The sequence below is a fragment of the Pseudopodoces humilis genome, chromosome 10 (genome assembly GCF_049639895.1).
Source record: "Pseudopodoces humilis isolate 2021_Gansu_Grassland_sample_001 chromosome 10, ASM4963989v1, whole genome shotgun sequence".
Taxonomy (NCBI): domain Eukaryota; kingdom Metazoa; phylum Chordata; class Aves; order Passeriformes; family Paridae; genus Pseudopodoces; species Pseudopodoces humilis.
In genome coordinates, this window is record NC_142209.1 from 10,564,416 (window position 1) to 10,578,667 (window position 14,252).

The following is a 14,252-nucleotide window of genomic DNA, read 5'->3' on the forward strand; positions in this document are numbered from 1 at the left end:
CTCTGGGAACTCCTACCAAAAGTGCATGGATTTGTATGGCTATCCCAGGCTCTGCAATCCCTCACAACACACACCAAGTTCATGTGATACTTGATTTGGACCTCCCTCTGCACTGCATTGCTGGCCAGCAGAGGAGCAGCTCGTGCATCCCTGTAGAGCACTGCTGCACTGCACGCTGGAGTGCAGGCTCCTCGTGAGGCTACACACAGGCAATACCCATTCCCTTCTTAAATACTTTGAGTGGCAACATTCAGCTGCCCAGCACTTTCCTTCATTCACTTAGGAGCTTGTATCAGTATTTGTCCATAAAGGTCTGTAAATAAGCTCCTAAGGCATAATAATGGTGGTGGACGGAGTTTATTGGGACTCAGTCCATCAGTGGTGGCAGCATTGAGGAGGTGCTGATTCCTTGCCAGCTGTGCTGCTGCTGCTGGGAGCAGAGATGGACTCTATGGCAGAGAAGCCATACCCAGTGTCCAAGGACAATAAGATTGTCCCAGGAAGGCTGGCTGTAAGCTTCAGTGTTGTGAATGTCTGTTAAGTGTAGTTTGCCTTTTTTTGTGAAACAAAGCATGCTGCTGCCTGCTTCTGAAGTCAACATGATCACTTTCATTGATGATACAAACACTAAGACCAACACATAGTCTGGATCTGTTCTTCTTTTTCCTGCTGGGATTTCTGGAATAAGTGATGTTCATTAACTACTTTAACTGTGATGATTAGATAGCATATTGCTGTGTGACTCATGTTTATTGCTGTTACCATGGCTCTTGCAGCTAGCTACCTTGTGAGATGTTTATATGAATATTTTTTACAGTATTGAAGTGATGATGTTGAAAAGTGTTGGGGATCTTTATTTGCATTGTGAGCTGTGTTTAAAGGCAATGTTTTAAAAATACTGTCTTTGAAAATTGTTCTGATCCATGGGAAATCTTGTTTAATACTTAGAAAGCTGTTTCTGTTTTTCATATCATGAAGCAGAAGTAAATATGTTTAGCTGTAGGCACTGCCTCTAAAAACCACCATCATTTTGTTGTTCAGCCACAAGAATCTAATGTAAATCCTGCTTGTCATCCTCTTTTTCTCGTTATTGTGTTGGGTTGTGGGGGGGATTGTTTGTTTGTTTTGAACTATTACAGACTGAAATAGTCATCATTTTTCAATATATGAGACCAGAAGAAATGTACCTCCTCTTTTAACAGAAGGTATATTATTTTGAGTATCTATAGCTGTGGCACCTACCTTATATCTGCATAACATGACTAGTTTACTAGAAGAAAAATGGATGTTTTTCTATCCTTTTGTTGGATTTTTTACTAAAGATTAGTATAATCGTGTCTTCTTCCTGGATTAGGACTTTAAATATAGATGAACTTTCACATATTAATGCAGCATTTTCATCATGATGAAGGTTGTTTAGCAGGCAGTTTCAGCTTTTATTTCCAGCACAAATAACATTTATCAGACAGGGGGGTTTGGTTTTGCTATGGTGACAAAACTAAAAAATCTCTTTATCTCTGTTAAAAGTGATGTAATGTTTGAATCATTAAACTTGCTTATTCTATTCACTTTCATTTTTTTTTAATTTGGTGTTAATTTTTTTACAGAAATTACTTTATTTGCAATTTAATCTGTGTTCTCAGGTCTTTTATGTTTGTTTTCATTTATTTTTCATTTAAATCAGACAATCAGACAGAAAACTTGTAGCATTTACAGTTTTGGTCTTTCCATATATGTGGCCACATTCAGAAGCAATACATAAGATCTGTAGATTTTGTTTGATCTGCAAGCTAATCAGGTGTTGACGCTTCTCATTGTAGAGTGCTCACTTGGCCATGATTGACACCCTCATGATGGCTTACACTGTGGAGATGGTCAGTGTTGAGAAGGTCATCACATGCACCCAGCAGTATACAACCTTCTTCCAAGCTACAGAGGTACCATATGACATTGAGGATGCTGTCATGTACTGGATAAACAAGGTATGAGTGCTGGAAAAGCAAGCTGGGGTTTTCTTTTTTGTCTGTGTGATTTGATTAGAGATGAGAGGCTAGGATGTGTATTTATGTATGTAGGTATATCAGGACTGTTCTGATACAGACTGTTCCTTCATCTGCTGTTTATGGAATATAGAAAGAAAAGTTTTCAGAACTAAGTTAGACGTGTGAACCAAATAAATGGGAAGTTTAAAATAATACTGTAATATATACTACATATGACATCCTAGGTGCTCTCACCTGTTGTTGATATGTGTTGAGATGCCACAGTGCTCGCTCAAGGGTCTCTTTTTGGCCCTTTATAAGTTGTCGTCTCATTGTGTACTTTGTCATGATTTAAACCCAAAGGTATTCTGTTTGTTTGAACAAATTTTGCTTGAAGTGATCTACTTTCACTGCGTAATCAAATCAAGTGACAAGGATACCCTGCTAATGAAATGTGACTGAGCATAATGAGGGACAGGTTAGTTTGTACAATGTAAAGCTGACAAGCAGTGACCTTAGACTGCATCTGAGACTGACATTTGCTGGTTTTGTTTCAGGGCTGTAGTCTGGAATGTTTGGTTTATTTCTTTAGCTCTGTGTTCGTGATTTATAGACCTTTTGAAGAACTTCTAATTTCTGTTTGTTTCTTAGAACAGACAACTGAATGAACTATTTTGTCTCTAGGTAAATGAACATTTGAAAGACATCATGGAACAGGAACAAAAACTAAAAGAGCATCACAGTGCAGAATCTGCAGGAAGTCAAAAGGTAGGTGGAGGAGTTAAAATATTTTAAACAAGAATAAGCATTTATCTGTAAAAAGACATAGCAGACATTTAGCTTTTAACTTCTTGTTAAAGAAAGCAAACTTGGAGTATTCAGTTATTGGTTTTATCACTTTCATGAAAATACACGTTTAAAGATAAAACTAACAGAGTTGCACTTTTTATAGCCAGTTGTCCTTTCTGACAAATAAATCTTTGATAGCAGGGAAACATCTGTTACATTAGTGCTAAGGAACTTAAGAATAACGAATACTTTTGAGTGAATTAAAACCCCAGATCTGATATGAAAAAGACCAGAAGTTTTTTTCATGGTTTTTAATAGTTTTTTCCTTGTGTATTGCATGAATCACAGAAGAGAGATCTGTCTGTGATATCATGGGAAGGATTGCTCTGGCTATGATCCAAAAATACTGGTTGATTATAGGTTTTATTATCTATACAATAAAAACAGATTATGTTTGATTCCCTTTCCTAACAGGATTTTTTTTTCTTTTGTTTGCAGAGCTTACTTAATTAAGTAGCATTAAACACCCATCAAAATATGTAGGGATAGCAGACAGTTCCAGAGTATGTAAAATTTCTTGTTTCAGGAAGATCCTTCACCCTATTTTGATATAACCATTGTTGAAGAATTGATAATCAGTCTGAACACCTTTTGGTATTCCTGCACGTGAATGCAGACCAGGTTTCCAAGCTGCTGCAATGCTGTAATCTTCCTTCCCAGACTGGCCTTTCTCACATAAGCTCCTGCCTCCTTTCCAGTGCCACTCTGAGGGAGAGGCAGATTACCAACCTGGATTAGACACTCAGCTTCAAAAAACATGAGTGTAGTGAATATCTTTGCATTTGTAGGAGTTTTTTAAATATAAGGAATGCCAATGAAGGCTAATGTGACTCAGCAAAAGAAAATGGTGGTTCTTACAATAATAGTGTGACCCTGGTGCATATACCCTGCCGTGGAAAATTTAAACTGTGTTTAGTAGTGATAGTACTATAGAAATCTGGAGAATAAGATGTCCTTGGCAAGTTCATTTCTCAAATTTAGATAGAACAAAGTAAACAGAGGCCGGGATGACAACCTGCCTTCCTCTGTCCTCTAGTGGTTTTTCTTTATCCTGAAAATAATAGTAGGAAGTTTTATGTGGTTTTTAGGTCACTTGGAAAGAGGAGAACAATTTTAAAAATCAAAAGTGCATGAGATACAAATATGTATCAAAGTGAAAACTATAACAGAGAGATTCCATAAAATTATCTGTATTGTAAAAATACGGTAATATTTATTTTCACTTGCAGTTTACAATTTATATTAGGAGCAAAAGGATAATTTTTTTAGTTTATAATCTATCTTCACTATTAGCATTTTTACATTAGTTGTTGAAAAAATTATATAGCCTGTAACTGATCCCATAAATGGACTCAGGGGAATAACACATTTACCTAAAAATGGTATTGTGGTGTTTTAGATGAATTGTGAAGCTGTAACAGAACACAAGAGCCCAATTTTGTTGGCCAAGGTACATTGGCAAAATAGCAAAATCATTCAATAGTTGCCTTATCATGGAAAAAAATGTGTATCTAAGGCCATCTCTTCTGTGCATCTCTTCTGCACTTCTGATACTATTATCCCAGGTGCATGTTATGTTTTTTGCTTCACTGGGGATTCAGCTGCATAAATTACATCATCAAGTAAGGTATTCCATGCTTGGGGGTGGTATTAGAATGAGGACTATTTAACTCCAGGTTTTCTTTGAGAAACTGTTCAACTTACGGTTAATTTACTGCTCTGACATCTCAGCTTTTATTTTAGTCATATATCTCACAGTATTTCCCAAGTTTCTTCTTACTCTTCCTAAAGGTAATGGTCATTGCATGCATGCAAACATCTGAGGTTTAGAAACACATGAAACATCCCTGTATTTCTTAACTGAGGTTTATACTAAATGCTGGCTTTACAAGGAAAACTAATGCAGATGCATTGGATGAGTCCATTGCATCAAATCAAGTTGGCCAGCATTTCTGACAGGAGTTTCTGTTAAATTATTGTGTGGATCCTGTCAAACATCTCTTAGTGTTCATTCCCAGATGTTCGGGTGTTTTGCATTGATTTTCTATCTCCATATTGCGTCAGTCCATGTATTCCTCCTTTAAAAGCACAGAATCACTGATGGTACTGGCCTTACCTCTGCACTCAGCAAAGCTGTGAAATAACTGTAGCTGAATTCCTGTACCAGGTTTGGGTCTTGTTGAAATACATATATAATATTTAATTTCATTTAGTTATTAGTAACAATACCTATTAATTTAGTTATTAGTAACAATAGGTATTCTTTTATTTTAAAAAGGTGAACAGAGGGGAATAAAATTCTGACTTTGTATTAACTAAAGCCCTACTACATGATTTTCCAACTTTTGGAAAAAATGAAACTATGCTGGTGTATATATGTATTTTAGCATTTTCTATGTCCTTTATAGTTGTAGCTTAATTATCAGTATCTGAATTGTTTTATTTTCTTTCTTTGATGTTTTTAAATTCCTAACTGCTGCTTCTATTTGTTTTTTAAAACTTAGCATGAAGGGGAACTGGAATTATCCATTGTTCAGTTTTTCAGTCTTCCACTATAATTTTCAGCCTGGGGCTTTTTAATTTATGTTCTCCATGTTACCAAGGCATTTAGCAGTTCAAATGGTGAACTCCATATGAAAATTTAAGAAGCTTTGCTATCTCCCTTTTCTAGACAAAAACTTTATTTAAGTTTCAGTTTCCAAGGTATGGTTAAGTCTTGAACCTGAACTAAATTTAAATTCCAAATGCCCCTTCTGCTGATTAGAGATGGCCAAGCAAACATGGGAAGAATAGATAATTTTAGTCAATAGGGAAAACTCTTCCTTAGGTTTAATTTCTGGCCAAGAAGCAGGAAAATTAGGTACCTAAAAGGTAAAACAAAGTTAACATGGAAATTTTTAAATAATTTCCTCCAGTCACACATTTGTAAATTAATCAGTTGTGAAAAATATTTTTGGTGCAGCCCTCAAGCCTGTCAAACTGTGTTACTATGTTGTTATAGAACTGTGGTGAGTCTTTTTTGCAATGAATAGTAAATTTGTACATTTATGAAAGGTGTAAACATCAAATACAAATTATTAGATACTACAAATTATAAGATATACCTGCTTTCTATGTCTGGATAGATAAAATCAGTTTTAACAGTTTATGAGGTTGCTTTTGTTTTGTTTCCCTGTCTTTTACTACTAGCTGTCTGTAGACGATAAGAGAGGAAGGAATGTGTATGATTTTTAGCTCCAGGTAGTCCTCAGTGGACCTTGATCAGCTGATGATTTCTGGTAACCTCAGGGTTTTTTTCTGGTAGAATTTCTGCATCTCTTTCAGAATTAGGATTTCAAGTTTTGTAGTAAATAGCTTTGATTTTCAGGCTTCCACTGAATAATACATAGTGAATGTACAATTGCACTGGTTAAATTGCTGATTTTCAGTGTAGATGCAACTTTCTCAAAAACATGTTCTTCAGTCTGCTTCTGTGGTTTAGACTGAATCAGTCCTAACAGATTTAAGTCAAATGTAAATCATATGAGACAAACAAATGTAACTTCATTTAAGTACTTGAATTCTTCCAACTTTTTGTAAGATCAGTTTAAACAGTGCAACCTGTTGTGTGAAGGTAAAACCCTAACACTGTAGTTCCACTTTCCACTAGAATTTAATGTTTCGTAATCCACACTGTTACCAAAAGCTAACCTGTAAAGAAGAAAAGTTTGCAGCAGAATCAGCTTCTTGATCCAATCAGTGCACAGCTGCATGAACACAAATGATGTTGCAAGTAAGACACTAGAAACAAGCAGTTAATGAAAGGCATGACTATCATTTTTTGGCACCTTAAGATGAGTTTATATGGAAATAAATTTATCATAGCCATGTTTAAAACTTTTTGTTAGGGTAGTATAAAAAAATCATTATGTAAAACCATAGGCTCTCAACCTGAGGGAGTATTTTGTTATTTCAGCATTTTTTTGTTGTTGTTTGTTTTGTGGGTTTTTATTTTAGTCTTGGTGTTTTAAGCATTGGGAAGAAGTCAGCCAGGGGTCTCTGCTTAGTTTGTTTTATAGTGACTGATTTTTGTGAAGTTCCAGGGCAAAAAAAGTTTTGTCTTGCTTATCTAAAGTGACAGTTCAACAGCCACTGAATTTCCAGGTTGTCCAAGAGACTTCAGCTTTTCCTTAATCTCTTTTCCTGTGGCCTTAGAAAATGTGTACTTAAAAATCTTACGGCATTTTTGAATTTAAATTTCAAAAGTCTCTCACCCCTTTGAAACATAATCATAGTCATCTCAATCACAGTTTCAACCAAGTGGATAAATAAAAATATATATTGGTTTACTAGTTTTATGTTTTTACTGTTAGGGAGAGCTATTCTTCAGAATTGAAACAAATGTGTGCTTTTTTCCAAAGAGTACTTCTTCAGCCTAGCATTAAATAGACATTGGTGGACTTTTTGAGTCCAGGTCAGAAATACACTGCTTTTTGATAAATGCAAGAACAATGTTCGTGTGTTAAATAGAATAATAGGCAGCCTAGGTCTGATCTCAGCCAATTTAGTCAAAACCTTGCTTTATGATACATTTTAGAATTCCTGATTGCAGTTGAAAATTAAGATAATTTGTTTTCAAATTTGCATTTTGTTCTAATACTGACTATTTTTCAGTGGGATTAAGAGAAACTGAATTTTATGTAATGCGCTTTAGTTGGGTGTGAAAGAAATATTCAGAGGCACACACTGACATGCATCTTGTATTTGATTTCTTCTAAGTGCCTTTGGGATTCTTCCCTGCTACAATCCAGTGAAATGGAGGAGAAGGATGTTGAGAACAGCTGTGTTACTACTGCACACCCATTAGTGTGAAGTAAAAGCACAATAGCTTTTTTTCATAAAAGCTCTGTAAGATTACTACAGTTGTTTTCAGTGTTTTATAGAAGCACAGTATATTCAACAACTACATAAAATAATAAGGTTCCATAGCAGTTTGTACCATGGTAGTTTTAAATTACATTTTTACCATTTCCAGAAAATATTTATCTTCATTAAAAACAAAATTAATTCTGTCCTGCACTTTGGTAATAGGTTTGATTTTTATTTTTCTACAATGAAATCAAGAGTGGTGATATTTTCTGTGTGTATTTATAGTACTGGTACATAATATTTTTATTCTTAATACTAGTATTATGCCAGACTAGTGCACAGAGTTGCATAAAAAAATCAGTATGCTTCAGATTAGTATTTTTTTGATTGTGTATGAGTTTAGAGGTTTATGTATTAGTTCTGGTAATTCCTCTGCCAGTAGTCAAAACTCCATCTGCATTTCAGGTCATTGCACATCATGCAGCTGATGCTAATGTGATTTGTCATTGTAAAAATATAACTGCCTGTACCTCTTGTTGTCCTGAAAACTATCATATGATTGTTTAAAAATATTGTTGAATGTTACTGTCTGCCTTGAAGTAACTAACACAAGCTTCACTGCAGTTGGGTGTACTGTACCACAGTGGGTTTAATCCCTTTTTTCATTGCTTTAGCTTCCCTGCTTCCCTATGTGTGCTGCTGGAGTTCATTTTGATACTTGTGATATCATGACTCCAAGTCTCAAATGAATTCTTCAGTCGGATTGCGTATGTAGAGTACAATTAGATGTGTGAAAACATTCCATAAAACTGCATTGATCTGACAATCTTAGCTGTTCATGTGGGAAAATTATAATGTTGATCTACAAAGAGTGCAGACATATTTCTCCAGTGTTATTGCTGCTAATTAGCTCCATACGCAGAGGTTACAGTGCACTTACGCTTGCCATTAAATTACAACTCACTGTTATACAAAACTAAGAATGTTAAAGAAAATTGCTTTATAAAAGTAATTAATTTATGAAATCTGATAAAATGTTCCTTTTTTTTTTTCCCCTTTGCTTTTTGCTTTTATCCTTTTTTCCTACTGCTTCCTCTGAAGTCTCCTACCAAATGGTTTTGGAAACTGGTTCCTGTAAGTTTGCCCAACTGCTTCACTTTGATCAAATTGCTTATTTTGGGAATGGCTTTGTCCATGTCATGCTGGTCTAATCATTCATCTCATTTATCTGCATGAGATAATTTTATAACAGATTGCCCTGCAAAGGAGTGCATGCTTGCAGAAGCCTGTTTTGCAAGGTAATCTGTGCAAAAAAAATGTGAGATATGATGCTGGATAAGGAATTACTTTTCAGGCAGTCAGTGGGTTTGTACAAGGTAGTGCTACCTGTTATTAACTCATGTCAAATGAACATTTATACACTACTTTTTCATAAACTTTCAATAAACACGTGCTATTTGATACCGGTTCTCTTTTAAAAAGAGACTTGCAGAAGTAGTTTTTGATTGTTGATGCTACATGCAATCCGAAACCTTTTTTATTCTAAGCATATGCAATCATTACACCATTCATCTAGAATTCCCCATTTTTTCAACTGATTTAAGGCTGCTGTTAATCTCTCCCCACACAAAATGACCCAAAGCAGCCTACTTTTAGTGAGACTGTAATTTCACTAAAACTAATAAAAAAAATAACTTTTCATGTCTGCAGTAACATAAAGTTTGTTTTTTCTGTGCTGTGTCATCTTGAGGTTATCATTACTTTCCTCTATCATGTAGGAATTCATACTTGATGTGCATTCAGTTTATTCAGAGGTTTGGCTGGGAACAGCTGTTCAGGTATATTCAGAATTGCATACTTCTGATCTGAATTCCAAAGAACTTATTCCCCTTTATCATCAAGCTAAAGATTACCAAATAATTGATCTAGCAGTCCCTCAGGTATTTGTTGCCATAACTAATGAAACGTTATTCTTACATTGCAAAAGAAATTGAAAATAACAAAGCAGTTGCATGTATAAAACAAGAAAAATCACTCTGTGTCTGGGAAAGCAGTTTAAAAGTACTGTGTCCAGCAGGCTGAGAAGTGTTCAGACTCCTGACAGTCTCTGTGGGCAATTGCTCTATAAATTTTATTTTTGCTCTATAAATTTAATTTTATTAACTGTTTATTACAGTTGTGACACACACAGATACTTTGCTCTTCACAATACAGCCCTTTAATTTTGTTTTTGAATTAAGGTAGTGTAACTAATTGGAGGGAATAATCCAGAAAAAATATAAGATGGACCATGGTATCACAATTTTTTGTCTTATTTTGTCAAGGTAAGGCTACTTTAAAACAGTTTCAGAATGTCTGTGTTCTGTTGTTGTCGAGGGTGTTGGTTTACTAGTGAGTCTCTGCATAAAAATTATATTCAACCCTAAAATACTCAATCTGTTGAGAAGATAACTCCAGTTTGCCTGCCAGTTATCTGTAAACAACTTGAATAAGTGGTAATTATGTTACTTTGTGTTGTTAGTTCAGCAGAGATGCAGTTAAACCCCAAATGCTACTGATAATATTCAGGCTGCTATCACTTCAGCCAGTCTTTTGTCTCTTCCCTGTAGAACAGAGCACATTTCATAGTGACAGATATTCCTAAGCACAGAGGCAGCTAAAAACTCTGATAAGTACATTTTTAACATGCTATCTACTCTATGGTAAATGTGTAAGAGCATTCATCGTTAATGATTAACTCTGAATACACACAAGCAGTTATGACAGAGTAGCTGATGCTGTTGGTTCATCTTTAGCTGACCTTGTTTCTAGGCAAGTGTCTTGACTGTACCTAGACTAGGTTAAGTGGAATAAACTCAAATATGCTAAATCAGGATGGTTTAGGATCTTAGAAATAAGATGCCTGTATTAGCATTTGTTTCAATTAGCCCTGGAGCTTTATAATGTGGAAGTTCATCTCTTTGCATTATTGCAAATATATATATTTAGTAGCAAACACTGCAGCTAATGGGGTGCTTTTCTTCAAATGGAAGTTTATTTAAAATACAGTGCAATTACTAGAGTCTTTCATTTTTTCAGTATAATTTCTTATATCTTTTCAACTGAATTCAAACATGTTGCCTGCTATATGCTAATGAAGCTAGAAGATATATGAGTTTATCTTTCGTGAAGTAATGTGCCTGGCATTCTCTAAAATGATTTAAGTCCTCTATGCCCACTTCAAAGATATGACACATTTTCTAGCATGGGTGGGCACTGTTCATAAGGCCAGTGAAGGCATCATCAAAGTGCAGTGTACTTTTTCACAGGATTTACTGTGCAACACCACTGTGTTGTGAATTTCAAATATTTTTGAATACTTCATTAAAAGATATTATTCCAAAGAATATATAAATTAAACAGAGCTTGTTGAATCATGATGTTTAGTCCATCAGTATCCTGTATCTGTTACCATTATTGATGCTTAATCATAATTAAATTGTGGTATTTCATTTATGTTGAGGAGGGCGTACATGGACACGGTAACATGGAATTTAAAACTTAGAGCATTTTCATCATAGTGGGTCACTGGGTTGCCATAGACTGAGAAAGAATAAACTTTCACTGCAATTATAATTTGCCTATTTCATTAGAGATACTAGGAAGCATTAAGAACATGGAGAAAAGAATATTAACAATGCATAACAGGACCATGATTTTATTTTGGTGTTAACGTTTCCTCTAACACATAAAAATGGGATTTTAATTTTTATAAAGTGTATTTGATGCACAAATACAACTACACTAAAAGCATGAAGTAACAACTAAGTCTCAGGGGTTTTCTAAATATTAATTGTTTGAGGTATAAGTTCTCTGGGCTGCTTGCAAGCTCCTTATTTCTGTAGAACTGATGTGGCTGCTATTGCCAGATTAGGCTTTTACTTAGGCCAGTTAGGGGGCTCTGACATTCACTAAAATAATCCCACGTGGTCCTTGACAGAAATCCAGTGACAGTGAGCACAGCCCTCAGGGTTAGTCTGTGGTTCCACAGACCTTTTTACGTGGCTTAAACAATTTCTACCCCACCCATAAAACCTCCATCCCTGCTCATGCACTCATTCACCACAGAAACAAAGGAGGAGAGAGTTGCTGTAGCTGGACCAATGGTTTTGATACAGTCCCATCAGCAATTGCTCCAGCACAGCCAAAAGGTGAAGAGTAGGAGGTAGGAACAGTCAGTTTTAGCCTTGCTGGGAAGAGTGATTTCCACAAAGACTTCTGAGAGTCCCTACAGGGAGACTTGCAGCTCAGTGTGTATAGGTGCATTTAAATAGCATAGCCTGAACTCAGAACTCTCTACTACTTGTAAGTGGTTCTGTGGTACGAACCCAACAGTAGCCCTTCACTACTGTTTTAAAAATGTCTTAGTAAATAATACTAACAAAATCTATACCACTTTCTTCTACCTCCATTTGTTTTCCCAGGAAGAAGTGGAAAAAACTAGGAATGATGTTAAGTCCATTTTTTCAGAAAACCCTCCTCATGTCACAAAAAAGAAAAAATAAACCCATTGAAAATATATTCACTGCAGATAAATACTATATCAATATTCTAACCTAATGATCTCTTTATATGCTGACTTGATTTTTGAAATATTTCCATTTATTACTGGTCACTGCATGGTTATAACAGCTGACCATCAATAATTCTCTGGTTTTATGACTGCTTATAGTGACACATGCCAGTAATAAAAATGGAGTTGATCAAATGCAGATTTACTTGTTTCTGAGTTTGTCATTAACTCAGTTATATGACTGATTTTGGGCAAGATACTTAGGTGTGTTAACTTCAGAGTCATGTGACTTGCCAGTAAACTGAAGTTGCACTAGCTAAGGATTTGTTTCACTGTGTGTGTGCACAGATGATTTTTGATTGTATAATTACTGTTAATTTTTAATTAAAATAGAGAATGTTTTTTAGTTTAGGGTGCTATAGAGAGATCATCAAAACTTGGTAATTTTGAAGGCTAAGCTCAGTATTGGCATTGTTCCTTTCCTCTTGGATTTGCTACATTTTGAACATGATAAATAATAACAGGAATAGTTTTAGGAAATTGAGTAGTGAGAATATCCAGCTATTTCTTGAATACTGCATTTCACTAACAGTGTAAAACCTATAGTATGAATATGTTTCTTCATATGTTTTAGAGCCTTTGTTTCTCTAAATTTCTCCATTTCAAATTGTAGGCTCGGTACCGGAAGGAGCAAACTTTGCTTAAACAGCTGCCCTGCATTCCGTTGGTGGAGAATCTGCTGAAGGATGGTACAGATGGTTGTGCTTTAGCAGCCCTGATCCACTTCTACTGTCCAGATATCATTAAACTGGAAGGTATGTCTGGCGTGTCACTCAGCTTGTATACATGGCCATAAAGGTTTAAATGTCTGTGAGTGAAGGAAGGTGCTTAAATGCAGTATACTGCAGGCATAGTTTGAATGTGGTGGGTTTAATATAAATTTTGTGCCTATTTCTTTTTACATTTAAATAAAAGAAGCACAGATGTCTTTCCCTGGTGTGCTTGCTTCTGTGTTGTCACACTAAAATAAACATACTTGAAACTATCTGCAAAACTCTTATTCTTGAAGCTGCATGAGTGCTTTTTGTGAATCTGAGCAGTTACAGATATAAAACTTAGAAGAGTTCAGAGTTAAGCTCTACATAGCTGCAGCACTGCATGACAAATAGTTGCTCTGTGTTCTGGGCTTTTAGTTCACCTGAGACCTACCTGGATCATTTATAGAGTAACCAAAAGTGTATAGTGTAGAATGTATTGGTGTCATGCTGTTCTATAATAGCAATTGTCTGTGATGATGAGCAGCTTCATCTCATTCTTTTGCTCAGCAGCCTGGTGAAGTTATACCTTCCTCTTGGCAACTAATAGCTGTAAAATGTCTTGGCAGCTAATACCCATCATTTTCTGCCTGTGTTCTTTCTATGATACCTTTGATGTCGTGGGAACACTTACACAGAAACATCCTGAGAAATCCAGGAATATGAAGAAGGGTTTAGAGCTTGCTAAGGACTAAAATCTGGAATTCATATACACAACCACTTTATAGGGAGCTTCCAGCACAGTAGGCATTGAAGATGAAAGGCACAAAGATGCATTCATTCGCCTTTCTTCTGCAGCTTGAGAATTTTCATAAATAGAACTTTCAATTTACATAAACATTGCAGCCAAATGCATACTATTATAAGTGATTAGGGAAGAGTTAAAGCTTGGGTGGTGTTGACTGGGGTAAAACCTGGTCCCTCTGTCCTGTTCCAGCATGGCGCAGACAGAACACAGACAGTCTGAAAGGTCTTGTGTGACCAGCACCTTCCTCCAGCATCTGGCTTTAAGCATCACAAAGGCACATGTCATCTTTGCAACTTTAATTTTAATATTCTTGTTAGGTGTCTTGACATCATCTTTCCTAAAGATACAAATGTCCATGTCATTGTCTCAACAGTAAATTCAAAGGTACTCCAAAGCAACTGGCAACACTTTAATAAGATTTTGCTCATCTTCCCTGTACTTAGGTAATATAATTTTTG

At 35.6% G+C, this 14,252-nt stretch overlaps 1 protein-coding gene across 2 annotated transcripts in view; it reads left to right on the forward strand.

Moving 5' to 3' along the window:
• Positions 1 to 14,252, forward strand: part of CAMSAP2 (calmodulin regulated spectrin associated protein family member 2) — a 79,436-nt gene that overhangs the window by 38,245 nt on the left and 26,939 nt on the right. The window contains exons 3-6 of one of the 2 annotated variants that reach the window (XM_014250767.2): positions 1,821 to 1,982; positions 2,667 to 2,750; positions 8,781 to 8,813; positions 12,905 to 13,046. In XM_014250767.2, the coding sequence (XP_014106242.2) occupies positions 1,821 to 1,982; positions 2,667 to 2,750; positions 8,781 to 8,813; positions 12,905 to 13,046 (421 nt within the window). The remainder of the gene's footprint in view (positions 1 to 1,820; positions 1,983 to 2,666; positions 2,751 to 8,780; positions 8,814 to 12,904; positions 13,047 to 14,252) is intronic. The other variant, XM_005520913.3, reaches the window with a different exon arrangement.